General features: G+C 61.8%; 1 protein-coding gene across 1 annotated transcript; it reads right to left on the reverse strand.

Annotated features, from left to right (window-relative positions):
* Window positions 1-7,261: 7,261 nt before the first annotated feature.
* Window positions 7,262-21,570, reverse strand: CRIP2 (cysteine rich protein 2). Its single transcript, XM_064427461.1, has 8 exons — window positions 21,400-21,570; window positions 12,487-12,581; window positions 10,569-10,626; window positions 9,959-10,099; window positions 9,712-9,780; window positions 9,182-9,276; window positions 8,851-8,908; window positions 7,262-8,014 (listed from the first exon to the last, which is right to left on the reverse strand). Exons 1-8 carry the CDS (start codon window positions 21,440-21,442, stop codon window positions 7,947-7,949), a joined length of 627 nt encoding a protein of 208 aa, XP_064283531.1. The 5' UTR covers window positions 21,443-21,570; the 3' UTR covers window positions 7,262-7,946.
* Window positions 21,571-25,204: the final 3,634 nt, after the last annotated feature.

The following is a 25,204-nucleotide window of genomic DNA, read 5'->3' on the forward strand; positions in this document are numbered from 1 at the left end:
GGGGGGCACCATCCTACTCCAAGGGCAGCGCTGGGCTCAGCAGGGTGGGCAGCACCCACGCCAGCAGGATGGAGCAGCTGCTGGCTGAGGCGTGAGTCATGCTGAGACGCTGAGACAGTGTCTTGCAGTATGGGAGGGGAGGCAGAGTGTCCTGCAAGGGCCTCCACCCTGCCTCCGCCCCATTCTCCCTGCCCTGAGGCACCAGTACATGCGGGCACCCTATTGCAGCCACATCACATCCCCTGTGCCCAGACACTGGGTGAGCACCCAGCTGGGTTACCCAGGCCAGGACCCTTCCCCACACCATGAGGGGTCCAGCTGGCACCCTGATGAAATGTAGGGGACATGTCCTGTCCCCCCTCTGGTGGCCCTGCTTCCCCTCCTACACAGTGCCAGGCTACTTTGGGGCCACTGACTGGCTCGGACAGATGCCTTCAGCTGCAATCCCTTTTAAGGCAGGTTTTGTGCCAGCTGGCAGCTGAAAACTGCCCTCCTGCAAGTCTCCTCCAGCTGGCCAGCCCTGTGGCCAGTCCCCATGGACCACTTGGCCTAGCTCCTCCTGTGTCAGGAATGCTCCCACCCCGTCTGGGCCAGCAGGTGCCTCTGCATGGCACCGTACACCGAGTGACCCGGCTGGAGCAGAGCCTGTCCCCTCCTCTCCATGTCCCCATGGACTTTCTGGAGATTGTTCTGTTCACTCAAGAGAGCAGGCATAGGACCAGGGCCACTCTCACAAAGAAGGCACCACCGAGCCACATGGTGCTCTCTGCCAGCCCTGCCTGCACAGGGCTGTGTGCCTGCTGGCCCCTCGTGGCTCCTTGGTTGTCCTGGCTGGCCCTGCTGGGTTACCAGAACCCACAGACCTCGGGCTACACCCAGCCTGCTTCACCAGGAGTGAGCCAAAGCATGGTGCTGTGTGCCCTGCAAACCTACATGAATCCCAGCAAGCCCATCTCAGCGGGAAGGCTGCTGTGGGGCACAGCCCTGGAACCTGCACCCCATGGAAGCTGTGCCTGCACCCTGCCCACGCCTGTCCCCCTGATCAGCAGGCATGCACAGGGCTGGGGCAGCGCAGCAAAGCCATCTGGCAGAAGGCCCCAGCAGGGAGGAAGGAAGGGCTACAGGTGCTCCTGGAGCACAGCAGCATCTCGGGAGCCCAGGGGATAGAGCCTCCTGCCCATTTTACAGGACTGAGTTCATAAACACTTGGAATGCTGGTGTGAGAAACCCTGCTCAGTGGAGCAGTTCCACTGTGCTGGAGGGAGCTGGCTGGAAATGCTGCAGCAGGCTGACATTTGGGGTCACTGCTCCTTCTGCCATCCAGGGTCCCACAGGACACAAAACCGACTGTGTGGGAGCCTTCTTGGAGTGGCAGTGAGCAGCAGCCAGCTCATCCCTCTTTGTTGGGGTGCTGCCCATGGTGCCATGCCCACACATACAGACAAGGTCATCCAGTGGGCAGCTCCAGTGCTGGGCAGAGACAGCACCGGGGAGCAGCAGGAGAAGGGCAGGGGTGGTATTTTCAGCAAACCCAGGTCCCACCCAAAGCATCATTTCAAATCAAGGTTCATAGCCTGACAGGGAAACAACCCAACCAGCGCCAAGCAGAGCAGCCTCTTCAGGAAAGCACAGCTTTATCTTATCTTCAGACCTTGTTCCAGCTAATTTAACCATTAGACTGAGCATGCCTCAGCTGTCAATGCCCTTTGATAGGAATCTGTGGGTGAGGCTCTATCCTGAAGCATCAGGCGCCAGTGCTCCCCGACCGCACGGCAACAGCCCTCACAAAACCTGGGCTGTCTCATCTGTTTGTTTGGGTGGTGTTGTTATGGCCAGGGCTATCCCCTCCCTTGGCAAGAGCCAGCACCAGCTCCATCTGTGCCCTATTTTGTGCAAGGTCCCTCCAGCCCCCCAGAGTTTCTTGGGTTCCTGGGGCACAGTTGCGAGTCAAGAGCTCCTGAGTGTGCCAAAGCTGCCTGCCCAAGTATCTCCCTCAAGCATCTTGGCCACTGGTGACTCCTGCAGTAACAACTGGAAAAGCTACTGGCATTTTGCAGGCAGGGCGGTGACATAAGCCGATTTGGGTTTGTTTTGCTAACACAGCAAGAAAAAAACAGCTATTTCCATGTAGCAGACCAGCCCATCTGCCCAGACAGCAGCTCCAGGCTCCCCCTCCTGCCCCACCTTGGAGGCTTCCACAGTTCTCACAGCCCCCCAGCACCCTTGCACAGAGGGGAGAGGATGCACCAGTGAGCCAGGGGCCGGTGACACCCCAGTCCAGCACTCTCACAACCGTGAGTCCTGCAAAATCTCCCTCCCTGGCCATGTTTCAGCCCACACTTGTGCATGTCAAAGGCCCTCTCAGCCGAGACTATTTGTTGTAAAATATGCACCACACAACCCAGTGTGGAACTCTAATTTGACAAGAAAATTATAGGATGGCTTAAAATAAGCCTGGCAGAAGCTGGGGGGAGCTGCCAGGCGCGTGATGCCATCAAAAGGCCCGTGGAGCTCCCGGACTGCCCTGCAACAGGGGCTGGCGGGCTCTGCCCCCACTCCCCTTCCATCCCTCCGGATCTGCAAGCGGCTAATCCCATTACCAGACAGACAGGAAAACACAGGCACGAAGGCGGCTGTCAGGGCAAATTACACCCGAAGGAAAACCTCTGGGATATGTCTTCATAAAGCTGACAGGCTGGGAGTAATTGTGAGCAAGACAGCAGCAGGAAAGGCCTTCTGGTGGGGGGCTTGGGGACGGGGCTTGGGGAAGGGGCACTCTGTGGGTTTGTGGCACACCCACCAGCACACTGCCACTGGTGCTGTAAAGCCCCAAAGGGCTTGAGCCTGTCAAATACACTCACTGCCACGCCAAAATCTGTGCTCAGTGCCCTTGGGGACACAGTGCAGAGCCGTCCTGCCTCGGGCACAGGCAATCACATGTCTGCTTCCAGCTGAAACTGTAAAAACGCTTCCAGGCCAGCTCAGGCAGCTGGCTGCCCGCACAGCCCCTTGTCAGGTCAGCTCTCACCCTCAGAGGCAGGGTGTGAATTATCATCACGGGGTTAATGTTACACTGCACGAGCAATAACAAACACGGAGCTCCCGGCTCTGTGCGGATGGAGCACGCAGGGCTGCCCACGTGGGGACAACAGGGACACGGTGCGGCTTCCATCCCTGGGACAAAAGGGTGTGGCAGCCCTTGTCTGCCTTTCCAAACCTGCCAAGATGTGGAAAATCTCCTCCAATTCCACCCAGGCTCCCGCAGTCTCCCTGAGCACAGTCTGGCCAAAGTCTCTGCTACCATCTGCTCTTTTCTGCAAGTTTCCATTAGTGGCAGCCCAAGGAAACCTCCTGGCTAAATCCTGCTGGGGGAGGATTTGGTACATTTTCCTGGCATGGCCTGGCTGTTTCTATTGTGGCTACCAAATGGGGCCAGGATTGTCAAGGAAGCAAAGTCTGCTGCTTTGGAGAGCTGCCCAGTGTCCAGCAGGGATTGCCTCTGCCTGCCAGGGAGGTGCACATGGGTGCTGGGGCTGGCAGGGACTGTGGACAACACTCAGGGGCTACTCTCAGGGGATCTGTGCCAGGGATCACCTCCCAGCCTCCCTGGGCTGGCTCCAGGCTGTTGATGCCACACCTTTTATTCCTGGTTAAAAATTCACTGGAGGTGAGGCAAAGGGGTGCAGAAGTGTTTGCTCTCTCTGTGAGCACACAGCTCAGCGTGGTCATGCTGTGGTAGTGGAGCAGGAAGGTGAAAAGGATGTGATTACTGTGCTCTGACATACCTAGGCACGACAGAGGGCCAGGGCAGAGCAAGAGAGAGGAGAAGGAGTCACAAGTTTGCTCACATTAGCAGCCTGCACGCCTCCATGCTGGCACAGGTATTCTTCCCCCAGCAGTCTACCCCTGGGCACTCCAGGAGCCCCTGGAGCTCCCGGGATGGTTCCCAGCTCACCTGCCTGAAAACCTAAAGGCTGATGCAGAGCTCCACCTGCATCCTTGGGTGTTCCCTCGTGGATGCCCCAGGCAGCAACTCTGGTGAGGGAGAGCCAGCACATCCCTCACCAGGGTCACAGCCAGAGCCTGCACCAGCAGCTCTCCCTGCCTGACACTCCAGGGCACTGCACTGGCAGGGGGATTTACAGCCCAAGTCCTTCTCCTCTGCTTGGTTTTGTGCCATTCCTCCTTCTTCATCCCTGCCTGCCCTCCTACACCCTCTCCAGTAGTTGCACCCAGTTCTTTAACCTCCCACTGGGACCAAGCCCAAGCTCAGCCAGGCCAGGAGAGCCCCTCTGCTGACTCCAAGAGCTGAGCCAGCTCTTGGCCTGCGTGGAAACAAGCTGTGCTTACTGGGTCACTTTCAATATCCCATCTTAAATCACATCTTCCAGCACTTCATCCTTTTGGCTCCTGTTTATTGACTTCCCAGCAAATGCTTTAAGTCTGTCTGGCTTCTGTGCCCAGCTGTGCTGCTCTGGCCCCCGGTGTCCCAGAGCCATCCAGTCCTGCTGTCTCCCTGCATGTCAGGACCCTCCACACCATGATGGCTGCATCTCCTTTCCCTGCATGGACTGGCTCAGATGTACCCAGGGCTGCCCTCATCATTCCCACCCCTACCAGCTCCTTTCCTGGTGTTTCCCACGTGTGCAGCGTGCTGTGCCTCTCTAGAGCAGCCTTTGTGCACTCTCCATCCTTTTTCTGGGCCGTGAAGGATGGCACAAGCTGTGCAGCCCCATTTCTGGTGGCACAGGCACCTCAGCCTTGTGTTGAGAAGCACCACTAGGTGACAATCCTGCTCCTCCTGCAGCCTGGGGACACCCAGGCTGGCACCCGTCACCCAGACTGCCCTCAGAACAGTTTGACCAGCTGCTAAGTTCTCTGGTGAGCTCTGCTGGCTCCCAGGAAACCTGGGAGCCAGCAAGTGAAATGTCCCAGGACAAATCCACAGGGCTTGGGGGATTTCCAAGCAAAGCTGCATCCACTTTGTTCTCTATTTTCATCTGTACCCTGGAGAGCTTGTCTGTAATCACCAGGGCCCTCCGACTTTTTTATCCCACTAGCAAGTCCAAGCTGAAAAAAAAATTTAAATATTTGACATCCCTGAGGGGAAGGATGTTTTCCAATCCTCAAGTAAAGGAACACTTTAAGCTCACATAGGCCTCCAAAAATAAATACAAAAATGCACCAAGGATTACAGGCCAAAGCTGCCTTCCCTGCTTGAGGAAAGTGCCACTCTGTTGTGTCTGTGCCCTGGTCCCCAAACTGACCCAGGAGCACAGAGACAGCCCCAGCCCCTCAATGCATGTAGGACCCCAAAGACTCCTACAGCATTCAGGTTCCTGCTCTTAACACCCACCCTGTGGGTACCTTCTGTACCTGGGGACACTGTGTCATGAGAGGCACCCTCCACCTACCTGAGGGTGCGGGGACATTGCCCACCCAGAGCCTGAGCAGCCAGGTTGTGCCCTTTGGCAGAGCAGAATGCTGGGACATTTGCAGGCTTCCCAGCACTCCGTGGTGCAGCAGAGCTGAATTTTGTCTATTTTTGATATCATTGCATTCCTCCAGCAAAACTCTCATGGGGGAAATAAAATGTAAGGATTAAAAAAAAATTAAAAATATAAATTAAAAAAAGAAAGTAAGAAAGGAATTGAGGGGAAAGCCAGCCCGTGGTGGGATCCTGCTGGCATTGCTGAGCCTGGCTGGTGCACAGCGTGGGGCCAGGGAGGAGAATCAGCCTGTGCAGGCCATCAGGGAAGCTCCTGCTGCAGGGGACGGCCACAGGCTAGCAGAGAGGCTGGCATATTAAGCTCGTTAATTAATGATGGGAAATAAGAGTTGCAAGGGGAGATGGGTTGGTGCCGAGGGCGTCGCTGGCAGCTCTGCCGGGCCCGGAGGAGCGATGGGCACCCCCAGCTCAGCACCGCTGCTCTGCACGGGGCGAGCTTGGCAAATTGCGGCTGCGGGTCAGGGCAGGAGCGGCAGAGCGACACCGCTCTGATTTACACCGCAGCCGTGTCCCCAGAGCATCCGCGGGGTCACGTCTCCATGGAAACCGCACCAAAACACGAACACACAGCCCGTTCCCGAGCCGGGAGCTCGCTGCCCAGCCCTCTGTGCCTGGGAACGGGCTGCGTGCCGCTGGATTGCTGCCAGCCGGGACAAGCGCTGCTCCTGCCGGCCCTGTCCCGCAGCTGTGCCCTGCCTGAGCTGGCCGGAACCCTTGTGCCCGGCACGGAGCAGCTCCGGGCCAGCAGGGCTCTGTTTCCCCAGCAGACCGGGCCAGCGGCATGCCCGGGTCCCCAGGGGGGCACGGCCAGCAGGAGGCCCAAGGGGTTCTTGCAAGAACGTGACAGAAGGGACGAGCCCGAGCAGTTCCCAGAACCCGTGTTTGCCTTGGCAGCCCGAGGCTCCGTGCCTCTCTCCAGACGCCCGGCTCCGAGGGGGAACGGCTGGATGTCTAAACCTGGCCTGGCAGCAGGGCTGCCATCTGGCTGGGACAGGGCAGTGTCCCCACACTGCATTCCTGCCCTGCTGCTGCCAGGCTGAGCTTTCCCAAGGGCAGCCCCACTCAGGCACTGTGCCTGCCCAGCAAGCCCGGGCTGGAGGAACAATGGCACCTGAGCTTTTACTTCCCTCCACTGGTTTCCCACTCCCCAAAGCCGGGAGGGACCCATCCCACCCCATCCCATCCTGCCTGCAGGGCAGCACAGCTTCCTACAAGGCTGTCGTGCCCGCAGAGCAGGAACAGCTCCTCGGGAGGAGCTCGGGCCCCTCTGGAGCTGCTCAGGCCGGCCCAGGAGGAGCCAGCTGGGATGGGGCTACAGGGTCCCACCTTGTCACGGGACCCGAGGGATGCTCTGTGCTGTGCACAGCGTCCCCCACTCCACCCGGAGCTGAGCTGCACAGCACATCTCTCAAAACCTTTATTGTCAGCAAATAACAAAAGTCGGCCCTGCACAGGGAGCCTGAAGAGAGCGGGTGCTGGCACCCAGGGCTCGCTGCCCGGGGGTCCTGCCCCAGCCCCTCCCTGCTCTCCTGGGCACGGCAGGGCTGGGCGTGCACGGGGGACGGGTGAGAGGGGGCACGTGTCATTCTCCAAAGCAAGGAGCACATTTACAACTGCTTATAAATAAACAACAACAATGAGAAACCTCCGGCTCTGGGAAGCAGCGGGGTCTGCTGCCCAGGCCACCAGCCCAATGCGCTCTGTCCTCCAAAGGTGGGGAGAGGAGAGCCCCCTCCACCAGGGCTGCAGCTGCCAGGTGCCCCCTGGCACAGGCTGTGCCTCCAGGGGCATCAGGATGGGGGGCACCAACCTAAACCAGCCCGCAGAGCAGGCTGGGGCACCTGCCTGGGTGCACCTACAGGGATTCAAAGACAGGGATGGAGGGAGCTGCCAGACCCAACAGTGGACAGGGTCAGCTGTGGGACCGAGGGACAGAGACAGCCAGGCATGGAGCCGGGCAAGGGCCAGCAGAAGGGCAGTGCTGCCAGATGTCACACATCTCCAGCAGCTGGTGAGGAAGAGGGCTGGGCACCCTCACCCCAACCCCAAGCACTGAGGGACAGCCTGGAGCACCCTCCCGTGGTGGGACTCCTGCCAGCACCTTCTCCCATCCCCAGACCTTTGGGTGCCACCCGCCATCCCCTGCCCACGGGGACATCCCCACCTGCCCTGCTGCCTGCCACACTTGGGGGCTGGTGGGAGGGCTGGGGAGGGCAGAGCGCATTGGGAACCACCAGAGATACCTTCTACCTTAGCCTTAAAACACTGAAGCTTATATTAGAGACCATGATAATAACCCGGGGGCAGGAGTGTCCTGCCAGGAGTAGAGACAGCAGAGAGGGCACAGCTCTGTGGCCAGCCGGGTGAGGGTCTGCTGGGCTGGGAGCAGCAGGTTAGTAGGGCAGGGGCACAGAGCGTGCGGGCAGGCGGGCGCTGCCTAGGGCTGGTTCTTTGCCTCGGGGTCTTTGTCGTAGATGTAGCTTCCCACAGCTCCGGTGTTGACACCTGCACGGGGTGAGAAACAGGAGGGTGAGGACACGGGCTGTCGGAACCCAGAGCATCTCTCTGGATGCCCTGGATGTCTCAAAGCCCTGGCAGGGGCTCGGAGACCCTGGCAGGAAGCCAAAGACACCTGGAAATTCGATCTTAATTCATGGAGCAAATTGCCAACCTTATATGAAGAATTACAGGCCACAAAAGTTTAAGTGGCACAGTAGTAGGAATCACAGGGTGAAGGAAAAAAATTTTTAGAGCACTGTACAGGGGGGTTTTATATGTTGTACAGGGGGGTTTGGAATTCTATACATGGAAGTCAGGGGTTCTAAGATGGAGGGATTTGGGCGTGCCCTGTCCTCCTTCTTTCTTCCCCTTGGCATCCATGTTCAGGATGTTGTTGGCATGCGTGGATTGGTTCATAGAGAAAGTGCACTTGCCAACAAGGGCGAAAAGTATTGGAAATTAAAGGTAAATATCTAATACGTAGTTTTCACTATAAAAGAGACAACCGCCCCCTGGGCGGGGGAGAGTGCCCTTGGCTGTCTTGCTGATCAGACCTCGGCTGGACAGACAGAAAAACTCTGTAGATAAGGAACAATAAACTCAACTGAAGACCAAAAGCAAGAGTCCAGACTCCTTCTTCGAAAGCGCGACCTGCCCAGAACCACCTTTTCCCGTGCTGGGGCAGAGACCACTGACAGCCAACCCCGGCAACGGGCGGGAAGGTGGCATGCTCCAGGGAGATGTCCCCTCTGGGTGGTGGCACGAGCATGGACAGTGGCAGCCCAGGCAGGGCACGTGCCCCGGCCTGGGTGCCCCCCTTGTGTCCCCAGGCTGTCACTCACCCTTGGGGCCGAAGAGGATCCCGTAGCAGGGCTTGTGGCAGTACGGCTGGCCATCGTGCTGTGCGGGGCAGAGAGAAAAACCTGTCACCTGGGCTGGGGCCAGGGAAAATCCAGTCCCCAGGGTGTGTCGCCTGGCTGGACACCTCTCATGCTCTTCTCCTGCACACACCCCAACAACCCCAGCAGCTCCCCAGGCTGAGGGGCTGCTCCTCCCAGCCCTGCCCTCCTGCAAAGGCAGTGGGTGCCATCAGGATGGCCTGGGACATCTCAGCCGTGCCCTGCTGGCATCCCCAGGTGTGCAGACCAGGTTCTGAGGCTGGCACCCCCTTACCTCGGCGTGTCCCCCCGGGGTCAGCGTCTTGCTGCAGCGCTCACAGCGTAGGCAGGGACGGTGCCAGTCCTTTCCCAGAGAAGTCACCTTCTCAGCTGGAGTGGGACAAGGAGAGAGGGTCACACCAGCCCCCTGCAACATGCTGAAGGGGAGCATTCCCCATGGGGATATCACAAAATCCCAGGAGAGCCCTCAGGATCTCCAGCCTCCCACATCCCTCCCAGCCCTCTGGTGCCTCTCAGGTGACAGAGGATGGCTGAGGACAGCTATTACCACATGGAAGGTGGCACAGCACCGGGTACAATGGAGATAAAGCCCTGCACCCAGGAGTATATCCACGAGGACCCACCCCTGAAGGCCCCTCAGGCACATCCCTCTGTACCCACAACCCCCTCTCTGATCCAAACCCTGCTCCCAGCCTCTCTGCATGCCCCAGGGTTCCTGCACAGAGCCCAGCTCCATGGGGCCATGCCACCCCGTGGGGCCATGCCACCCCGAAGCAAGCACGCACTGCCCACTTGCCACCTTACCAAAGTAGACCCTCTTGCCACAGCGCGGGCACATGTTGGGCTCCCCGGTGAAGGTGGTGACACTGGAGGCTGGAAGAGAAGAGGACATGTGCCTGGGAAGTGGGGGGACATCTCAGCCAGGACACACCGGGGTGGGTGGATCCCACACACAACCCCTGCAGCTCACACCGTCACCAAACACGGTGGCTCTGCACTGGCTGCCCGGCACAGCAAAGGGCCAGGCTACCCGTCCTGCCCTGCCCCTCACCTTTGCTGGGTCCCTTGGGAGGTGCAGCATTGACCTTCCTCTCCTCCACCTTCACTGGGTGCTCGATGGGTCCCGGGGCAGTCTGCCCCTCGATCTGCGGCTTGTCGTAGATGTAGGACCCGGCCCCGCCGATGTTCACCCCTGCAGAGGGGCACACAGAGGCTGCAGGGGCCTGGGAGCCCTCGGGGTCTCCATCGTGCCCCCAGCCCCCTGTCCCTCCTCCCCCAGCCCCGCTGAGTCAGGGGCCACTGCTGCATTTCAGCCCCAGCTGGCTTTCTCCTGACCCAGGCTTTCTCCAGCCACATCTGGGATAGGAGACTAACTCCACCTTCTGTTTGAATGGGAATTTGTTTTTTTAAATATTAAAAAAAAAGGCAGCTGTCAGAATAGATTCCTTCCTCCCTCCCTCCCTCCTTCCTTCCCTCCAGCAGCTTTTCTCTCCCTCTGCACAAGCAGACAGCAGGCCTGGGACTGCCATTTGCTGGCTCAATGCTCAGCCCATGCTAGCCTGGCTTCTGGGATGTTGCTGGGGCCACCAGTGGGGATGAGGGGGCCTGGCCCCTCCTGCAGCCCCGAGCCCAGCACCACAGGCCAGGGGACAGGGACGTACCTTTGGGGCCGAAGAGCGTGGCGTAACAGGGCTTGTGGCAGAAGGGCTTCCCATCGTGCTGGGGAGAGAGGGCAGTGTTAGGATGCTGAGCGGTGCCACGCTTCCCTCAGGAGCACCTTCATCCTCTGGTGTTCAGAGACCACCATGGCCATGCCAGCACCCTAAAATCACCCAGTTCTGGGTCTGCAGCACCAGCCTAACCCAGCCTGAGCACTCGGGGTTTTGCCTGCATCAAGCACTCAGGCTGCTGGGCACAGGTTGGGCTGCTGGGCACAGGTGGTGCCCTGGGGCTGGAGCAGCAGTGGCCATGGCAGCTCAGCCGTGGGCACCTCCACACCCCGGCCCTGCCGTGTGGCACCGGAGCGAGGCATGGCCTCACCCCTCAGCATGCACAGCCAGGCCACTCTCCGTGCTCAGAGCACCGTGGGAGCTCAGCCTGGCCTTTCCCTCGCCTTGGCCCGAGATCAGAGGCCCCACAAGGGCTCTGGTCCCAGCCCAGCTGCTATCGACCCCGCTATCGTCTGGGGCGATTACCACAGGAAGGCAGGAGGCAGGCGATAAACCCCAGAACTCCCCGTTTCTCATGGGCCAGCTGTAACCCAGTCCAAGAGAAAAGAAAGAGTGTTTGTGGCTGGAGCAGGGGGCCAGCAGGGCTGCCACACACACTGCCCTGGGTAGAAAACCCACTGGGAGCCCATGCTCAGGCAGAATCCCACCCCATTACCTGCTTGGCCCCACTCAGCCCTGCTCCTGCCCCGTGCTCTGCCTCCATCCCTCTGCTGCAAGGCAAGGACTGCTTGCCCAGGCAGGGTAGGGTGGCAGCTGAGCAGAGGTGCCCCAAAGACAAAGGCCAGGACAGCCAGAGGTAAGGCTGAGGAGGGAGAAAGCTCTGGGCTGGCCAAAGGCAGCTGCAAAATATTGCAAGGCATAAATATGAGTGTGCTCACAGTGTTGCCATGCCAGAGGGGAGGGTAAACATTTAACTGGTCTCCCCGCGACACCTTTCCAACCTAGCCTCCTCAAAGGAGGGAGAAAAAGCAGGGAAGGGCCAAATCTGCTGCCGGCAGAGTCAGTGGGGCTTGGCTGCCATCCCCTATGGGAACAGAACCCAACCTTATATGGAGAGGCAGCAAATCTTCTGGGCTTAACCCGGCCTGGAGCACAGATCCACCTCACTGGCAGGACAGGCCCCGCTTCCCCACGGGCTGGGGGCCACCAGCACGGCTGTCCCTGCTGCTCCCCAGCTGTGCTGCCTGCTAGAGCCAAGCTAAGGAGCTGGTGACACTGTGGAATGACAGGTGCTGTGCAAAGCCAGGGCGCCGGGTGTCACGCAGGGACACTGCCCAGCAGAAATACAGCTGCTCCAAGCATGAGCACTGCAACCAGCAGCATGGCACCTTCACACACCCAGGCGCAGGGCAGTGGCAGTGGCATCCTCTCCAGAACAAGCTCCGGGGCAGAGAGAGCACCAATGCCGAGCTCTCGTTGCCGTGGCAACCCAGACACTCCCCGTTCTTGGTGTTTTTAACCGCAGGTCACTGCAGGCTCTCAGCACACGCACCTCTCCAGAGCTGTGCAATGCCCAAACAAGCCTGCCCAGCGCATGGAGCTTCAAGTGCTTACTGGGGCATGCCAAGCCCACCGGAGCTGCCTGGGAGCCCAGGGTGACAGAGCAGGGACACTGCACGTGGTGCCAGCACCACTCTGTGGCTCGCCCAGGGCTGTGCACAAGAGCACCCTGAGCTGCAGCAGCAGCGTTTAAAGCCACAGTGCGCTCTCCTGGGCTTGCACGCTGCAGGGACAGCGCCTCCACATGGCATCAGGTATCTGCCCCAGCCCTGGCTTTGGGATTTTCATCCCACCCGGCCCCCCTGAGTGCCAGCACGGCTCCCACCCTGCCCGCCCTGGCAGCTCTTACCTCGGCGTGCCCACCCGGGGTCAGGGTCTTGTTGCAGCGCTCACACTTCAGGCAGAACTTGTGCCAGTCCTTGCCCAGGGAAGACACCTTCTCGGCTGCAGGGGACACGAGAGAGGGGTGAGCCACTGCCCAGCACCCGCTGAAGCCTCGGGGGAAGCCAGGCCCTGGGAACCACGGGGCTGCCCCCGAGAGGGGCTGCACTCACTCAAGGGGAGGCTGCTCACACTGTGCCACGCTACAAGGAGGAACCACTGTGCTGCAGCCCCCAGGGCCCCTGCAGCCCTGTGGGCCGTAGGCACAAGCCCCTGCTCTCTGACCCCTCACAGCACCGCAGCAGCTATTAAGGAGAATATTAACCCTGTCCCAGCTGGAAGCAGGACACCACCAGCTGCCGTGCCACAGCCGCGCTTTCCCACGCGCCAGTCCAGCAACGGTAGCATTTTCTTTCCTACTCCCCGTGTCTATTTTTACCCTCTGCGTTACCCGGAATGACTTCACTCCCATTCAAATATTTGGCGTTTCCATGCCCACCCCGCCCCTGCAGTCACACTCCCCCACGCACAGCCAGCCTCTCCCTGGGAGCCTCAGCAGCAGCTCCAGGGATGCTCCCAGGAGCAGGGGATGGCAGACGGCCTCCACTGTCACCCAGGATGGACATGTGGCCTGGAAAACAGCTGTCCCCCTTGCCCCCAGCCCAGGAACAGGCAGGACGTGTGGATGGGTGCACAGCCACAGTCCTTGCACGGCCACAAACCTGCAGAGCAACTCGTTGCCAGCACTGAAAACAGTGACAAAGCACCAGTGGGCAAATTCAGGCAAGGCAAATGCTTTGAGACTGGTTGTATGAATACAAATACAATCCTTCCATCTGGCCCTGAGCTGCAGGTCTCCAGGAGCACCCTGGGAGGCAGCACAGGCTGCCAGTGCTCCACTTGCATCCCCAGCCTTGCACCATCCCTTCTCCCTCGCAGCTCCTGGGCGGCCGCGGGCTGCCTTGTGCCCCCCACAGATTCCTGCTGGCCCTCCCTCTGCCCTGCACATGTGCAGAGACAGCTGGGAAACAGTGAGAGCCCGTTAAAGCCACCGTAAAACTAAATCAGGAGAGCCAAATAAAATATTTAACAAGCAAATAAAAGTGCAACCAGAGCTGGCTGCACTCCATGAGAAGACCTCCTCCGCGATGTTGGGTTTCCCCCCGAGGACCTCGGCAAATGTCACCTGTTTGCATCCATTTGAGATGGGGGTCAAGAGCTCCCCAAAGGGCAGGTCCTGGCTTCTAGGGCCACCCTCCTCCCAAGACAAACAGCTGCATCCGGGCACGTCACAAGGCCACGATAACAATGCCATCATCACCCAAAAATTCCACCCCAGTGCAAAGCCGGGCGGGAGGGAGGGGCAGTGTGACAGGGCAGAGCCAGAGCCATTGCACCAGGGTGCACAGGGGACTCTCCAGAGCACCCCCAAGCAAGCACACGAGAGATGGACTTTGGGGACTCACATCAGTTGGAAGAAACTCCAAACCCAGCTCCTGCTGATGACACACAGGCTGTTGAACCAAACCCAGGCAGGAGCAGACAGCAGGGCAAAGGGATGCCCCACCAGAGCCTGGGATCTGGCCTGCCTGCCCAAATTTGCCAGGGCTAATCCCTGCTGGCTCCAAGCCCAGGGGCTCAGGAGGGAGCGTGTCTCCCCAGCCCCTCACAGAATGCAGCACACAGGAAGGAGCCAGGGCCAGAGCTGCCCTCCTTTTCCTCTGCAGCCCTCATCTGCCTCTGGGAGCAGAGAACCAGCTGCAGGGTGAACAGCCCCCAGACCGCAGGGATTCCCCAAAACTGGGGGAACACGGAGATCCTAGCACCCCACTGCCCTGGGGCCAGTGCAGGGGCCTGCATCCCCCCAGCCCTCCCGGCAGGAAGGTTCCTCCCCGGGGTGACCAGGGAGGGAAGCCGAGCGTGATGGGCTGCAAGCCGAGCCAGGGGCTCGGGGCCAAAGCACCGCTGGGCTTTGTCCCAGGGGATGCGCACGGAGCCAGCGCCAGCCGCGCTCCCCCCGGCCCCGACCCAGCGCCGCCAGGCCACAAAGCCAGGAGGAAGCTCCCAGCGGATGTTTTCCAGAGGCCACGGCAATTATAGCTGGCCACAGCCCCCAGCAGCTCCTTCCTGCTCTCGCGATTCACAACGCTCCCCCAGTGATCCCCCCCAATAATATTTCAGCAGATGGAAATGCTGGCTCCTCCCGGCCAGGTGCACCCCGCTGCCGATGCGTCCCTGAGGCACGCAGAGCGAGAGGGATCCCAGCGGCACGCACAGCCCATGAGGGATGGGCAGGAGGGAGGGACAGCCCGGGACCACGGGGGCTGCCCTCGCCTCCAGAGGGAAATGCCGCCCAGAGCCCGGTCGGGCATCCTCTGGCTGCAAACAAGGATTCCCGGGGGATGCATCCGGGACCGGCACAGCCTTTCCAGAAGGCATTGTTTGCACCGAGCAGAGGAAGCAGCTTGGAGCCACCCCAGCCCATTTCCAGGGCAGCAGCCTGCGGCCACACCATCCCATAAATCACTGCGGAGGGAAGGGACCAGCGCCCAGATTTCCTGTCACTCGGCCACAGCTGCTCCGCTGTTGCATCAGCTCCAGAGGAAAAGGCTGTGGCCACATCCTCCGGCTGCCGGGGAGCCCCGCTCCTCTCCCCGGGAGCAGCCCGGGGCTGGCAGTGCCGGCCGTGTCCGGCTCCGAGCAGGGAGCAGGGGGTGGCACAGTGCAGACGTGTCACTGCAGCCGGCCGCGGCCACCAAAGGCTGTCCCGTGCTCTCCCAGCACATCCCGCTCCGGCCCCCGGGTCCCCCCTTACACACTCAGCCCTGCAGCCAGGAATTTGGCCTCTGCCACACGTGTGTGGCTCAGGAGTTTGCCAGCCCTGTGTGGGTGGGCACGGGGTGCCCATGGATGAGAAACCTCTCCCCAGAGGAAACACCCCCGAGGAGAGGTGAGGCACAGCCGGGACACGTCTGCAGGACGCGGCCATGGGGTGGATTTGTCTGTGCAGGGGATGCAGCCCACACTGCCGGGGGACACCAGAGGCCAGGAGCAGGCAAGCAGCCGAGGGGGCTGTGGAGGCAGACCGATCCAATGGCTCCACAGCAGCCCCGCCCCAGAGACAACGCGGCTCAGCCCTTAATCACCCGCCGTGCCCAGACAAAGCAGCTGGCACAGGCCAGAGGTGGCTGCACCTTCTCAGGATGGGAAGAGAGCATCCCTCCTCCCAGTTTCTGTGCCGCCGGCCGCACCGAGCCAGCCCCAGGCCCTCGCACAGGTATTTCCACAGCCTGACGTCAGTGCTGCTCCCAGGCGGAGGCTTATTCAGCAAAAGGAACCATAACTGCAGCTGCGTCTCTGCAAAGGACTGGGCTGTGCCCCATCCATCCTACCATAGCCCTGGCAGGGCACGGGGAAGGGCTGACAAGGCCCAGTCTGGCAGTAAGGATGCCAAATCCCCACAGGGATCCAGAGACAGGCAGCCCTGGCAGAGAGGGATGCTGTCAGACTGACTGGAGATTCACTTCAGAGCAGTTGCAGACACAAAGGAATGAAGAAGGAAAAGTGCAAGGAAAGGAGCCTAGTAAACGGCTGGAAACAAAGCCAAGAGCCGTGAGCCAGCAGCCTCATCCCTTCCCCAGCTCCTCACAAAGTGGCCAGGAGATGGAAAAGGTGGAAGGAAGGTTGAGGATTTGCTGCCCTTGCCATGCCAGCCATATCCCAGCCACGCTGCCCTGCACTGCCCTCCCGTGCCCCCCGGCCCATCCCCAGCCCTGCCCTCCTCAGGCACAGCTCCTCTCCCCCATCCCACAGCCGCTGCTGACGCTTGCACCGCACCCTGATTTGCGGCCAAACGTGTATATTTAGCTTCCCTGCAGCAAGGCAAGGGAAGGCAGCCCTCCAGCTTGCTGGGCTCCCTCCAAGAGTGCAACAAAGCCAGCTCAGTACGGCCCTGCCGCAGAGCACAGCTGGGGGGAACAGGGACTGTCCCGGGGGCTCCCACTTGCAGCCATGGGGAGAGACAAGGTCCTCCCGGGGTCTGAGCCCCCGTGCAGCTGAGCCACTCGGGTGCAAGAGAAGGTTGTTCCATTTCCAGCCACAGCCTTGGTGCACAGCACTGCTCCCGTCGCCCCTGCTGCTCCCTGCCTCTCCTCTGCCACAGCCTCACCTGCTGCAGGCACTTCCCTGGCCAGGATCTCCTGCTCGGGTTTGCAGGGCAGCCTCCAGCAAGTCCCTCACCATTTTCCACAGGGCTTCATCAAGCAGCATCTGAATGGGATGTGTTTGAGGTTGGGCAGCTTGGCTGTGTCCGTGCTGGGGAGGATCAGCAGTGTTTCCAGCCAGGCACTGGACCCAGCCAGGCCTGAGCCCAAGGAATCAGCTGCTTTCCATAGCAGCCCTGCCTGTGAGGCATGGCAGACAAGACCCTGGAGGGGGGCAGGGGATGCAGCCCACGCTGCCAGGGGACACCACCAGGAAAATCAGAGGCCCACCTGCAGCCCTGCCCTCGCCCCCCACACAGCCAGGGGCAGAGTGGCCAGTGAGAGCCGGGCACAGGCAGGCACACACCAAACCACTCCCTGCGTAGCTGCTGGTTCAGAGCACGCTGTTCCTTCCTTCTGCACACTGACATGTCATCTCTGGCAGGCAGTGCTGGGAGAATAAGACAGTTTCCTGGCCCATTTCAGCAAGAGCAGGATTCTGGGACATGCTGCAGCAGCCAAGCTTATCGAAGTGCCCCTCCTGCCCCATGGCTCCTCACCTCCCCACCCTGCTGGCCCCCTACAGCTCCAAGCAGGGCTCAGCCCAGGGCTGAGGATGCTCAGGGGCTGCAGCACTGGGGCTCCCCACCAGCAAGTGCACAGCAGGATGGTGGGACAGCTCCCCATCCTCATGCCAGGACCCATCTCCCACCATCACCTCCCTGGTAGCATCAGGGCCCACGGCAGGAGCAGTGGGCACCACCACAGCCAGGAGTGGCACCACGGCTCGTGCTCCAGGCTCTGCGTTTGATTGCAACACTGCGGTGACAGATTTTCCATTACTTCTTGCTTGGGCGTTCCTGCTCCGCCTTTCCCTGCCTTTCCTTTCCAGTCCCATCACCTCACCTCTCCCCATCCCTGTGCTCCTGCCAGGGAGGGAGGGAGGGTGGGAACACGAGGATCTCTGCCTGCCTAGAAGCTGGGACAGGGGTGCAGGACTCCACAATCCAGACACCAAACGGAGTCACCCAGGAGCAGCCCTGGGTTTGCAGAGGGCTGCCTGCCAGCTCCCAGCCTCCTGCACCCACAGCCCCTGGAGCAGCACCGCTCCCACTGCTGGCAATGCCAGCACTACACTGTCAGGCATCCCAGCAAAGCCCAGGACACAAGAGCAAGGGGACCCAGCCCTCACACCGCCCTGTTCCACACTCCCACAGACCATTTTCTGTAGCCCGTGCTTTTTTCCTGAGGGAAAAACTAATGCTAATCAGCCTGTTCTTCAGCTTCCCACAGAGGCATCACTCCCATCGGCAGGGGAGCAGGGAAGTGGAGCATCCTTAGTTACCACTCTGCAAGGTGCCCTCACGCTCCCAGACCTGGCAGGAGGCAGTTCCCAAGGAGCCCAGCCCGCTCCGTGCTGGAGGGCCAGGGCTGTGCCGACACTGCCCCGGCTGCACTGAAGAGTCGCTTCCTTTGTTAGGGACGGCTGTAATGGGAATCCAGCCCTCCTGCCGCTCCTGCCCCACCGTCTCCCTGCCTGCAGCCAAGCACAGCAGTTACTTATTAATTGCAGAGTGGCTTCTGCAGCTTGAATTTCGCCGGGCGGTGCCGTGCTGTGCAGGGAGAGCACCCGGACCCGGCTGCACCCCGTGTCCCCCTGCACACCCACGGGCTCAGGCATCTGCTGCAGCCCCCCGGCAGCACGCTGGGCTCGGGCCTGCCTCGCTTCCAGCTGGATGTGTCCGTGTCCTCAGTCTCCCTCTGGAATTCCACCGGCAAACCGACACTGGAGAGCAGCTTTAAGCCTGGGGGAGGCTGCTGAGTGACTCCCTGCTGCTTTCGTGATGCCCCTTGGTGAACAAACAGAGCAGCAGCCTCGCAGCAGCCCTCCCAGCCCCAGCAGGCGCAGCGAGCTCCCCAAAAGCCCCCGGAGCCCCCCGCACGTGTGCTCGCTGCATCCCTGGGGCTTGCGCCTGCCTCGTGCTCGGATGGGAAAACAGGAAACCCCCTGCTGCCGCAATCCCCCGCTGTTCTGGGAAGAAAGGATGGGAGGCGGAAAGGCTTGGCCAGGGCTCCCGGTGACCCTGCAAAACTCATTTAAGGCTTAGCAATGCGAAAGGGAGCTGGGGGAATGTGTGGCTGTTTGGCTGCGGGACACTCCGGTGCCCCTGGAGCTTCCTGCCGGGAGCGAGAGCCCAAAGCCCGAGCGCAGCCCGGTGCCACCTGCCCGGCGGGACGGAGCTGCCCCGCACTCAAACATTCCCTTCATCCAGCCAGCTCCCGGAGCAGGAAAGTTAGCCCCAGCCGTTCCTGGAAACAATGTCACAGACCTCAACCTCCTTTCAAAAAAAAAGGGAAAAAAAGCCAAAAAACTATTTTTATATTTCCCTGTGCTTTTTAAAGGAAAAAAAAGCTCATTCTGTAGCTCAGGAAACGCCCACATCCTCCCGCCTGCGCAGGGAGGAGCCCACTGGATTTTTCCAGGGAGCGTGAAGCAACAGGCATGCTGGAAATGAGTTTTCCATGGGTACCCAGGAGCGGCGGCGCTGGGAGCCGCTCCGCACTGCCGGGAAGGGGAACGGGAGCCGGCGGCATTTCCCATTCACGGCCCGCGGCTGCAGTCCCAGGCTCTCGGGCAGCCCGGGCTGCCCGCGCTCATTCAGCGCAGCCAGGCTCCCGAACAAGCGGGGCTTTATGCATCGCCTCCCCGCTAAGCTTCGGGCCGGCCCAGGAATTCAGGAGCGACACCGAAGGCCGGACGCGGAGCTCCCATCGCCTCCCACCGAACCACGCGGCCCCCCGGCCGGAGAGCCCGGGACCCGCACCCGGAAAGAGGCTCCGAGTTTGCCTGTGGAGCTTTCATGCATTGAATAGACGGACTCGGGTTTATCCTGCCAGAGCCTGGGCGGTTCCTCAAGGGAAAGCTGAAGGCATCAACAGGGACGTGCTCCAGCCTATCTCTGCTCTAAGCACAGAGAAGTTTTTTGCTCCCGTTTCAGCTCACCACTACCCCCTCTCCCCACGGCTCCCTCAGGGGCAGCATTCCCTGCGGGAAGGTGTGGGATGGGGGCTGGCACTGCCCCGCTGCCAGGCACCTGCCTCCAGGGCAGGGACGGGGACAGAAACCCTCCCGGGAGAGAGCAGCTGGGGCCGGGGGTGCAGCCCTGTTACCCTTCCACCACATCCTCAGGAGACCCACAAGTGCCCTAGGACATGGGGAGAGAAGAAGAGCACGGACACGGCTGGGGGCTGGCGCTTCTCCTCCCGGCACAGCCCGCCTGGCCTCCTCCTCCCCGGGTCCCTGAGCCCAGCCCCGACCCCCCCACGCGGGGCAGGCTCATCCCTGAAGCGAGAGGAGCAACTCTGCCCCCGGGTCAGTGCCCAGCTGGCTGGGGAGGCACTATTTTTGCTTAAAAAGGAAAAGATTCATTCAAAGAAAGACATCCAAGGGGCCAAGCCCTTCCCACCCACACACAAATAGGTTTATTTAAAGGAGGAAGACAGCAAATTCCTATTTCCCTATGTTTACTTGGAGATGGCCGGAAAAGAATGAAAGCACCAATGTCTCCAATGCTCAAACATGATCAGGACCCTTTGGTATTTCTCCACCAAACAAACACACTGAGGCAACAGGGGCTGGACCCCGGAGCAGCGGCGGCAGACGGGCAGGGAGGGCTGTAGGGAGGCAGCGCCAGGCCAGCGGACCCCGTGGCCGGCAGGTCCCCGGCGGCAGCTCGGGCTGGAGCTCCGGATCCATCCTGAGCTCACGCTGCAGGCCCAGGGGTGCTCACCCGGGCGTCGGGTCAGTGCCGGGGAGGCTCCGGGCCGGGGCAGCTCCTCGGGGCGCGTCCCGGGGGCACCAAGGCCGAGGATCAGCCGCTGCTCCCGCCTCCCTGCGAGCCGGGCGGCGGCGCTCAGCCCGCGCTGCCTGACAGCAGGCACGCCAGCCCTGCTTCCCGGAGATCCTGACCAGCCACAACCCCAAAAGGGCCCTCGGAGACCTGCAGGGACTCGCTGCTGCCCTAACCCAGCCCAGGCGTGCTGGGATGGACCTCCGAGCCCAGGAGCTGCCTTTGAAAAAGTCCCGTAGAAACCCCCAACCCTTCGTTAGCTCGCCCAGCTGGGAACAGCCCGCTGGGGGCTGGCGGCGCGGCGAGACAGGGAGGGGTGAATGGCACACCTGGGGCCAGGTTTGCAGGGAATCAAAGAAACCGGCTGCGAGAAGGTTTTGTTTGCACCTGCCACTGCCAACTTCCCCGCCCCAAGAGATCCTCCGAATCGCGGGAGCCCCATCCCAGCACGGGCCGTGTCGGGTGGGCTGGGTCCCCCTGACCCAAGCCAGCAGTGCCTGGGACAGGAGCGGCCCCGCTCTCAGCGCCCCAGGTGCGGGCACACTCCCAGCCGGGGCTGCTCACCGCCTGCCTCCCTCCCTCAGCCCAGCAATCCCGGGATCACCCCCACGCTCCGTGCCGCCTGCCCCAGGGCCAGCCCTCAGCCCAGCCGGGGATGCGGGCGGAGGAGAAGGAGCTGCCGCCGGTGAGCCCCGCGGGGATACATCCCAGAGGCGCAAAAGGGGAGGCACCGGGGCTCAGGGAAGGCAGGGACGAGCGCCGGCTCTGGGCTGGGGGGCCGGTTTGAGGTCCCGGGGATGCGGGGCGCGGCCCCGGGGATGCGCTCACCGAAGTACACGGTCTTGTCGCACTTGGGGCACTTGGATGCCATGGCGGGAGAGCGGAGCCGAGCCGAGCCGTGCTGTGCCGAGCCGTGCTGTGATGTGCCGCGCCGTGCGCCCCGCTCCGCCCGCCCCCGCCCACCGCCGCCCGGGGGGAGCCGGGGCGGGGCTGCCCGCCGAGCGGCGCCGGGCTCGGCACGGCTCGGCACGGCTCGGTACCGCCCGGCTCCAGCCCGGCGCAGCAGGTGCCCGGTCCCGGCGGCGGAGGGAGCACCCCCTGCCCTCTCTCCTGTTCCCAAAGACCGAAGTCGGGACACGAGTGCTCCCGCCTTCTCTTGCCTGGGAAAAAACCCTCCATAATAAACAGGTTGTAGTTGAGCGACGCGACTTGTGGGTTTTTACCGGCCCCAAAGGCACCGGCCGGGAGCCTCCCCGGCTGGATCCGGCCAGTGGCCGCCCCCGGGGCAGGAGTGGGGGGTGGCGGTCCCGGCCAGCCCCCGCAGAGGGGCTCGGGCATCTCCCATCGCCCGCGGGAGCGCGCAGCTCGTCCCCGCTCTGCCCGGCTCCAGCGCCCGCATCCCCCGGCTCCCGCCGCCATTCCGCTCCGTTGCCATGGAAACTCCCATCTCCAGAACCCCTCCGGCTGCGAAGGGATGCTCAGGGAGCCGTGAAGCCGCGGCGAGGACAGCCGAGGAGCCGGGATGCCGTGGCGAGGCGGGGCAGCCCCTCTGTGCCCGGAGGGTGCCCGCGGCGGGGCTGTGCTGGGCGCAGGGCAAGGGGTGACAGGGGTGGTGACGGGGGCGCAGGGCCCGTGGCCGGGCAGCTCCGTGTTGGTAAACACGACATCTGCCGCGCCGCCAGCGCTGCCCTGCATTATTCATCAGCCCCGAGCCCGGCTCCGCTGCGCCGCCATTGTCACAGATTCCTCTCTGTGCCGGCAGCTGCCGGGCCCCCGGCGCACCGACAGCCTCGGGAAGGGAGCCCGGGAGCCGGCCGGGACAGAGTGACCCTGCCGGCGGGAACGGGGCCGGGGATGCCCGCGCGGGTTCCTCCACAGCCCGTGCACCCCGCTGGCTCGGAAGGCCCAGGCATCCCTGTCACTCCCCGGCCAGCTGCTGCCACAACAATGTGTGGCTTTGTGGCCGGCAGGGTCCCTGCTCGGGGCAGGTGGCAGCGCTGCCTCGGGGCGCCCCGGCCCCCGGGAGGGGCTCGGCCCTGCCCGTGCCACCGCGGAGCCAGCGTGTCCCAGCCCAGGCCGGCAGCCACCGGGCAGGAGCTGGGGATTTGTGGAGCTTTTGTTTCCAGAAGACCAGCTGCCTGCTCCAGAACGGTCCCAGAGCACTCCTGTGGGTCCCTCTGTGGCACCCGGTGTGTCTGCAGCCCCAAAGCCCCCAGGGCAGCAGGCAGGTGCCAGCACAGCATCCCCGTGCCTCCAGCAGCCTCTCACACTGAGGGCACAGCCTGAAAAGGGTCTCCTGTCTAAAGCCTCCACATTCTGAGGCGGCCTCGGCTGGTGTTCCAGCCTGGGGGCTGAGGGTGCAAGAGGAGGAGGAGGAAGGCTGCACTCAGCCTGTGACCTGTTTGGGGAGGCCACAGGAGAAAGCCTGGGCTCTGCCACGCTGCAGAACCAGCCGGCCAAGGGCTTTTCACACACAGAGGCCGAGGAATTAAGACAAATCACCTAAAGGTGTGAATCCCTGCCTGCAAATGCGCTAAATCCCAAGCGGATATGCTGGTTCAAGAGCAAAGTGGCTTTAGCTGGTCGTGTCTTAATCTTCCCCGATTTAGGCTCGGCGTGCTCCTGGAGGGCAGGGATGTCCTGGCGACCCGAGCTGCACCGGCACAGCGAGCAGGGCTGGCCGGGCTCTGTGGGCACCGCCTGCTGCCGAGGGGACACAGGATGCTGCCAGGCGGGTGGTGGCACGTGAGGGACACCCCAGGCCCCGCCGTGCCTCTCCCCAGGCATCACATTAAGAATTTTCACCAAAGGATGAATTTTCCGTCAGAAACTGGAGGGCCCCATCCCTGCCCGAGGGCTGAGCTGGCGTTTCCCCGGCAGCGGGTGACAAAGCCGCCTTTCAGCGGCCACGGGAGGTCCCTGGCACGGGCCGTGCCCCCTGCAGCAGTGCCCGGGGGTGTCCCAGCCGAGGGGCCGTGTCCCCAGCGCTGGCAGTGGCGGGAGGTGACCCACTTTCCTCGGCCCTCGGAGGAGGGCAGCCTGCTCCGGCCGGCACCTGGCCCTGGGGCACTGCCCTGCTCTGGCCGTGCCCGCAGTCCCTGCCCGGGGCTCTGAGGGGCCTTTCCTCACCACACCAGGGGTTTAACCCAGCCGCTTCCCCCGGGTGCTGCGGGGAGCGGAGCAGGAGCCGCATCCCTGCAGCATCCCCTCTTCGGCTGGGGCTGGGACCGGAGCAAGCACATCCTAAAGCTGGTGCCTGCAGCCCTTCCCCGGCAGCAGCAGCAGCCCCAGGGCCCGGTGGGGGCTGCGGGGCACGGGGGATGCTTTGCCGAGTGTGCCGGGCTGGCCCTGGAGCAGGGATCGCCTCCACTGGGAGCCCTCAGAAGGTGCGAGGCTGGGATCTCTGCCCAGGGCAGGGCAACCAGAGAGCTTTGCACAGAGATTAAGGGAAAGTGAGGAATAAATAAGGAATAACTCCCTCCAGGCTGCCTCTCCTTTGGCTCACCTCTCTCCCCCTCCCCATGCCGACTCCCCTCAGCTCTTTTTTCTTCATTCAGATACAAATACCACAAAAATTCATGGACCAGACAGAGCTGTTCCTAAGGAGAGCTGGGGCTGGAAAGCCTTCCTCTGCTCTGATGTCTTCTGGCACCTAGGAGCCCTTGGATTTGTTACAGGACAAGAAGAAGCTGGAGTGGAATAGAATAAGAGGTTATGAGAAAAGCCCCTGCAGCTGGCTTGGTGTGCCCCAAGATCAGTGATCCCTGTGTGGCCTGCAGCCCCTTGGCAGCGTGTGCAGCCACATGCCCAGAGCCCTCTGTCCCTCATGACAAGGTCACCCCAGGGTGACATTCTCCTCTTTTCTCCACCCCTGAAACTCCTGTGTCCCAGACACAGCCCACAGCCAGGGACTGGTGGTTAAGGATGGCTGCTGCCCACGGCAAGTAACAGCCATTGCCCAGGGCCACTCCACTATCACCAGTTTTGCCTCAGATCCTTGCAGTAGGCAGGATTTTGATGGGAAAAGTGGTTGGGCTTCCCTTCATGGGCTGGGAGCAGTTTCCTGTGATGGGATGCAACAGAAAGAGCCTTTCACAAAACTTGGCAAAACATTTTTTTCTTATTTAATTTATTCTCCACAGCCCTCCTGCCAGCGTGGATCCATCTGTCCCACACAGCGAGCTGGGGCAGCACCCTGCCTGGAATGGGGGAAATCTGTCCCCCAAAACGAGAAGGCCAGGGCTGCCTGGGGTGGGGTGGCAGCCACACGGACAGGGGACAGCCCCACACACACCAGGAACCCGGCCTTGCTGCCGAAGGGCAGCCACAGGGTCAGTGCACTGGTGCAGCTCGGGGAGGGAGCTCAGGAAGGATTAGCACGAGACGGGAGATGGAGGAGCAGAGGACGGGCTGGCAGGGGCTGGCAGGGGCTGGCAGGGGCTGGGGCTCGTCAGGCAGCACATGCCACTGACCAGGGCTCGGCACTCAGCTCCCGGCCCCGGCCCCCGCAGCTCCAGCCATCCACTTGTCCTCTCTCCTTTAAAAGGCATCCGAGCCCGGCCGGTATCAGGCAGGGCCGATAGCGCTGTCACGCCTGCGATAAACAGGTTTACAGGTTTTGTCCTTGCCATCT

This window comes from Passer domesticus, chromosome 7 (assembly GCF_036417665.1).
Source record: "Passer domesticus isolate bPasDom1 chromosome 7, bPasDom1.hap1, whole genome shotgun sequence".
Classification (NCBI taxonomy): domain Eukaryota; kingdom Metazoa; phylum Chordata; class Aves; order Passeriformes; family Passeridae; genus Passer; species Passer domesticus.

What these genes read in the sequence shown, in the direction of transcription:
- CRIP2 (XM_064427461.1), bottom strand. Translation starts at nt 21,442, where the DNA reads ATGGCATCCAAGTGCCCCAAGTGCGACAAGACCGTGTACTTCG. An exon ending in CCCCGGGTGGGCACGCCGAG is followed by an intron (nt 10,627 to 12,486) that starts GTAAGAGCTGCC and finishes CTCTCTCCCCAG; the next exon opens with CACGATGGGAAGCCCTTCTG. An exon ending in CCCCGGGGGGACACGCCGAG is followed by an intron (nt 8,909 to 9,181) that starts GTAAGGGGGTGC and finishes TGCCCCGCACAG; the next exon opens with CACGATGGCCAGCCGTACTG.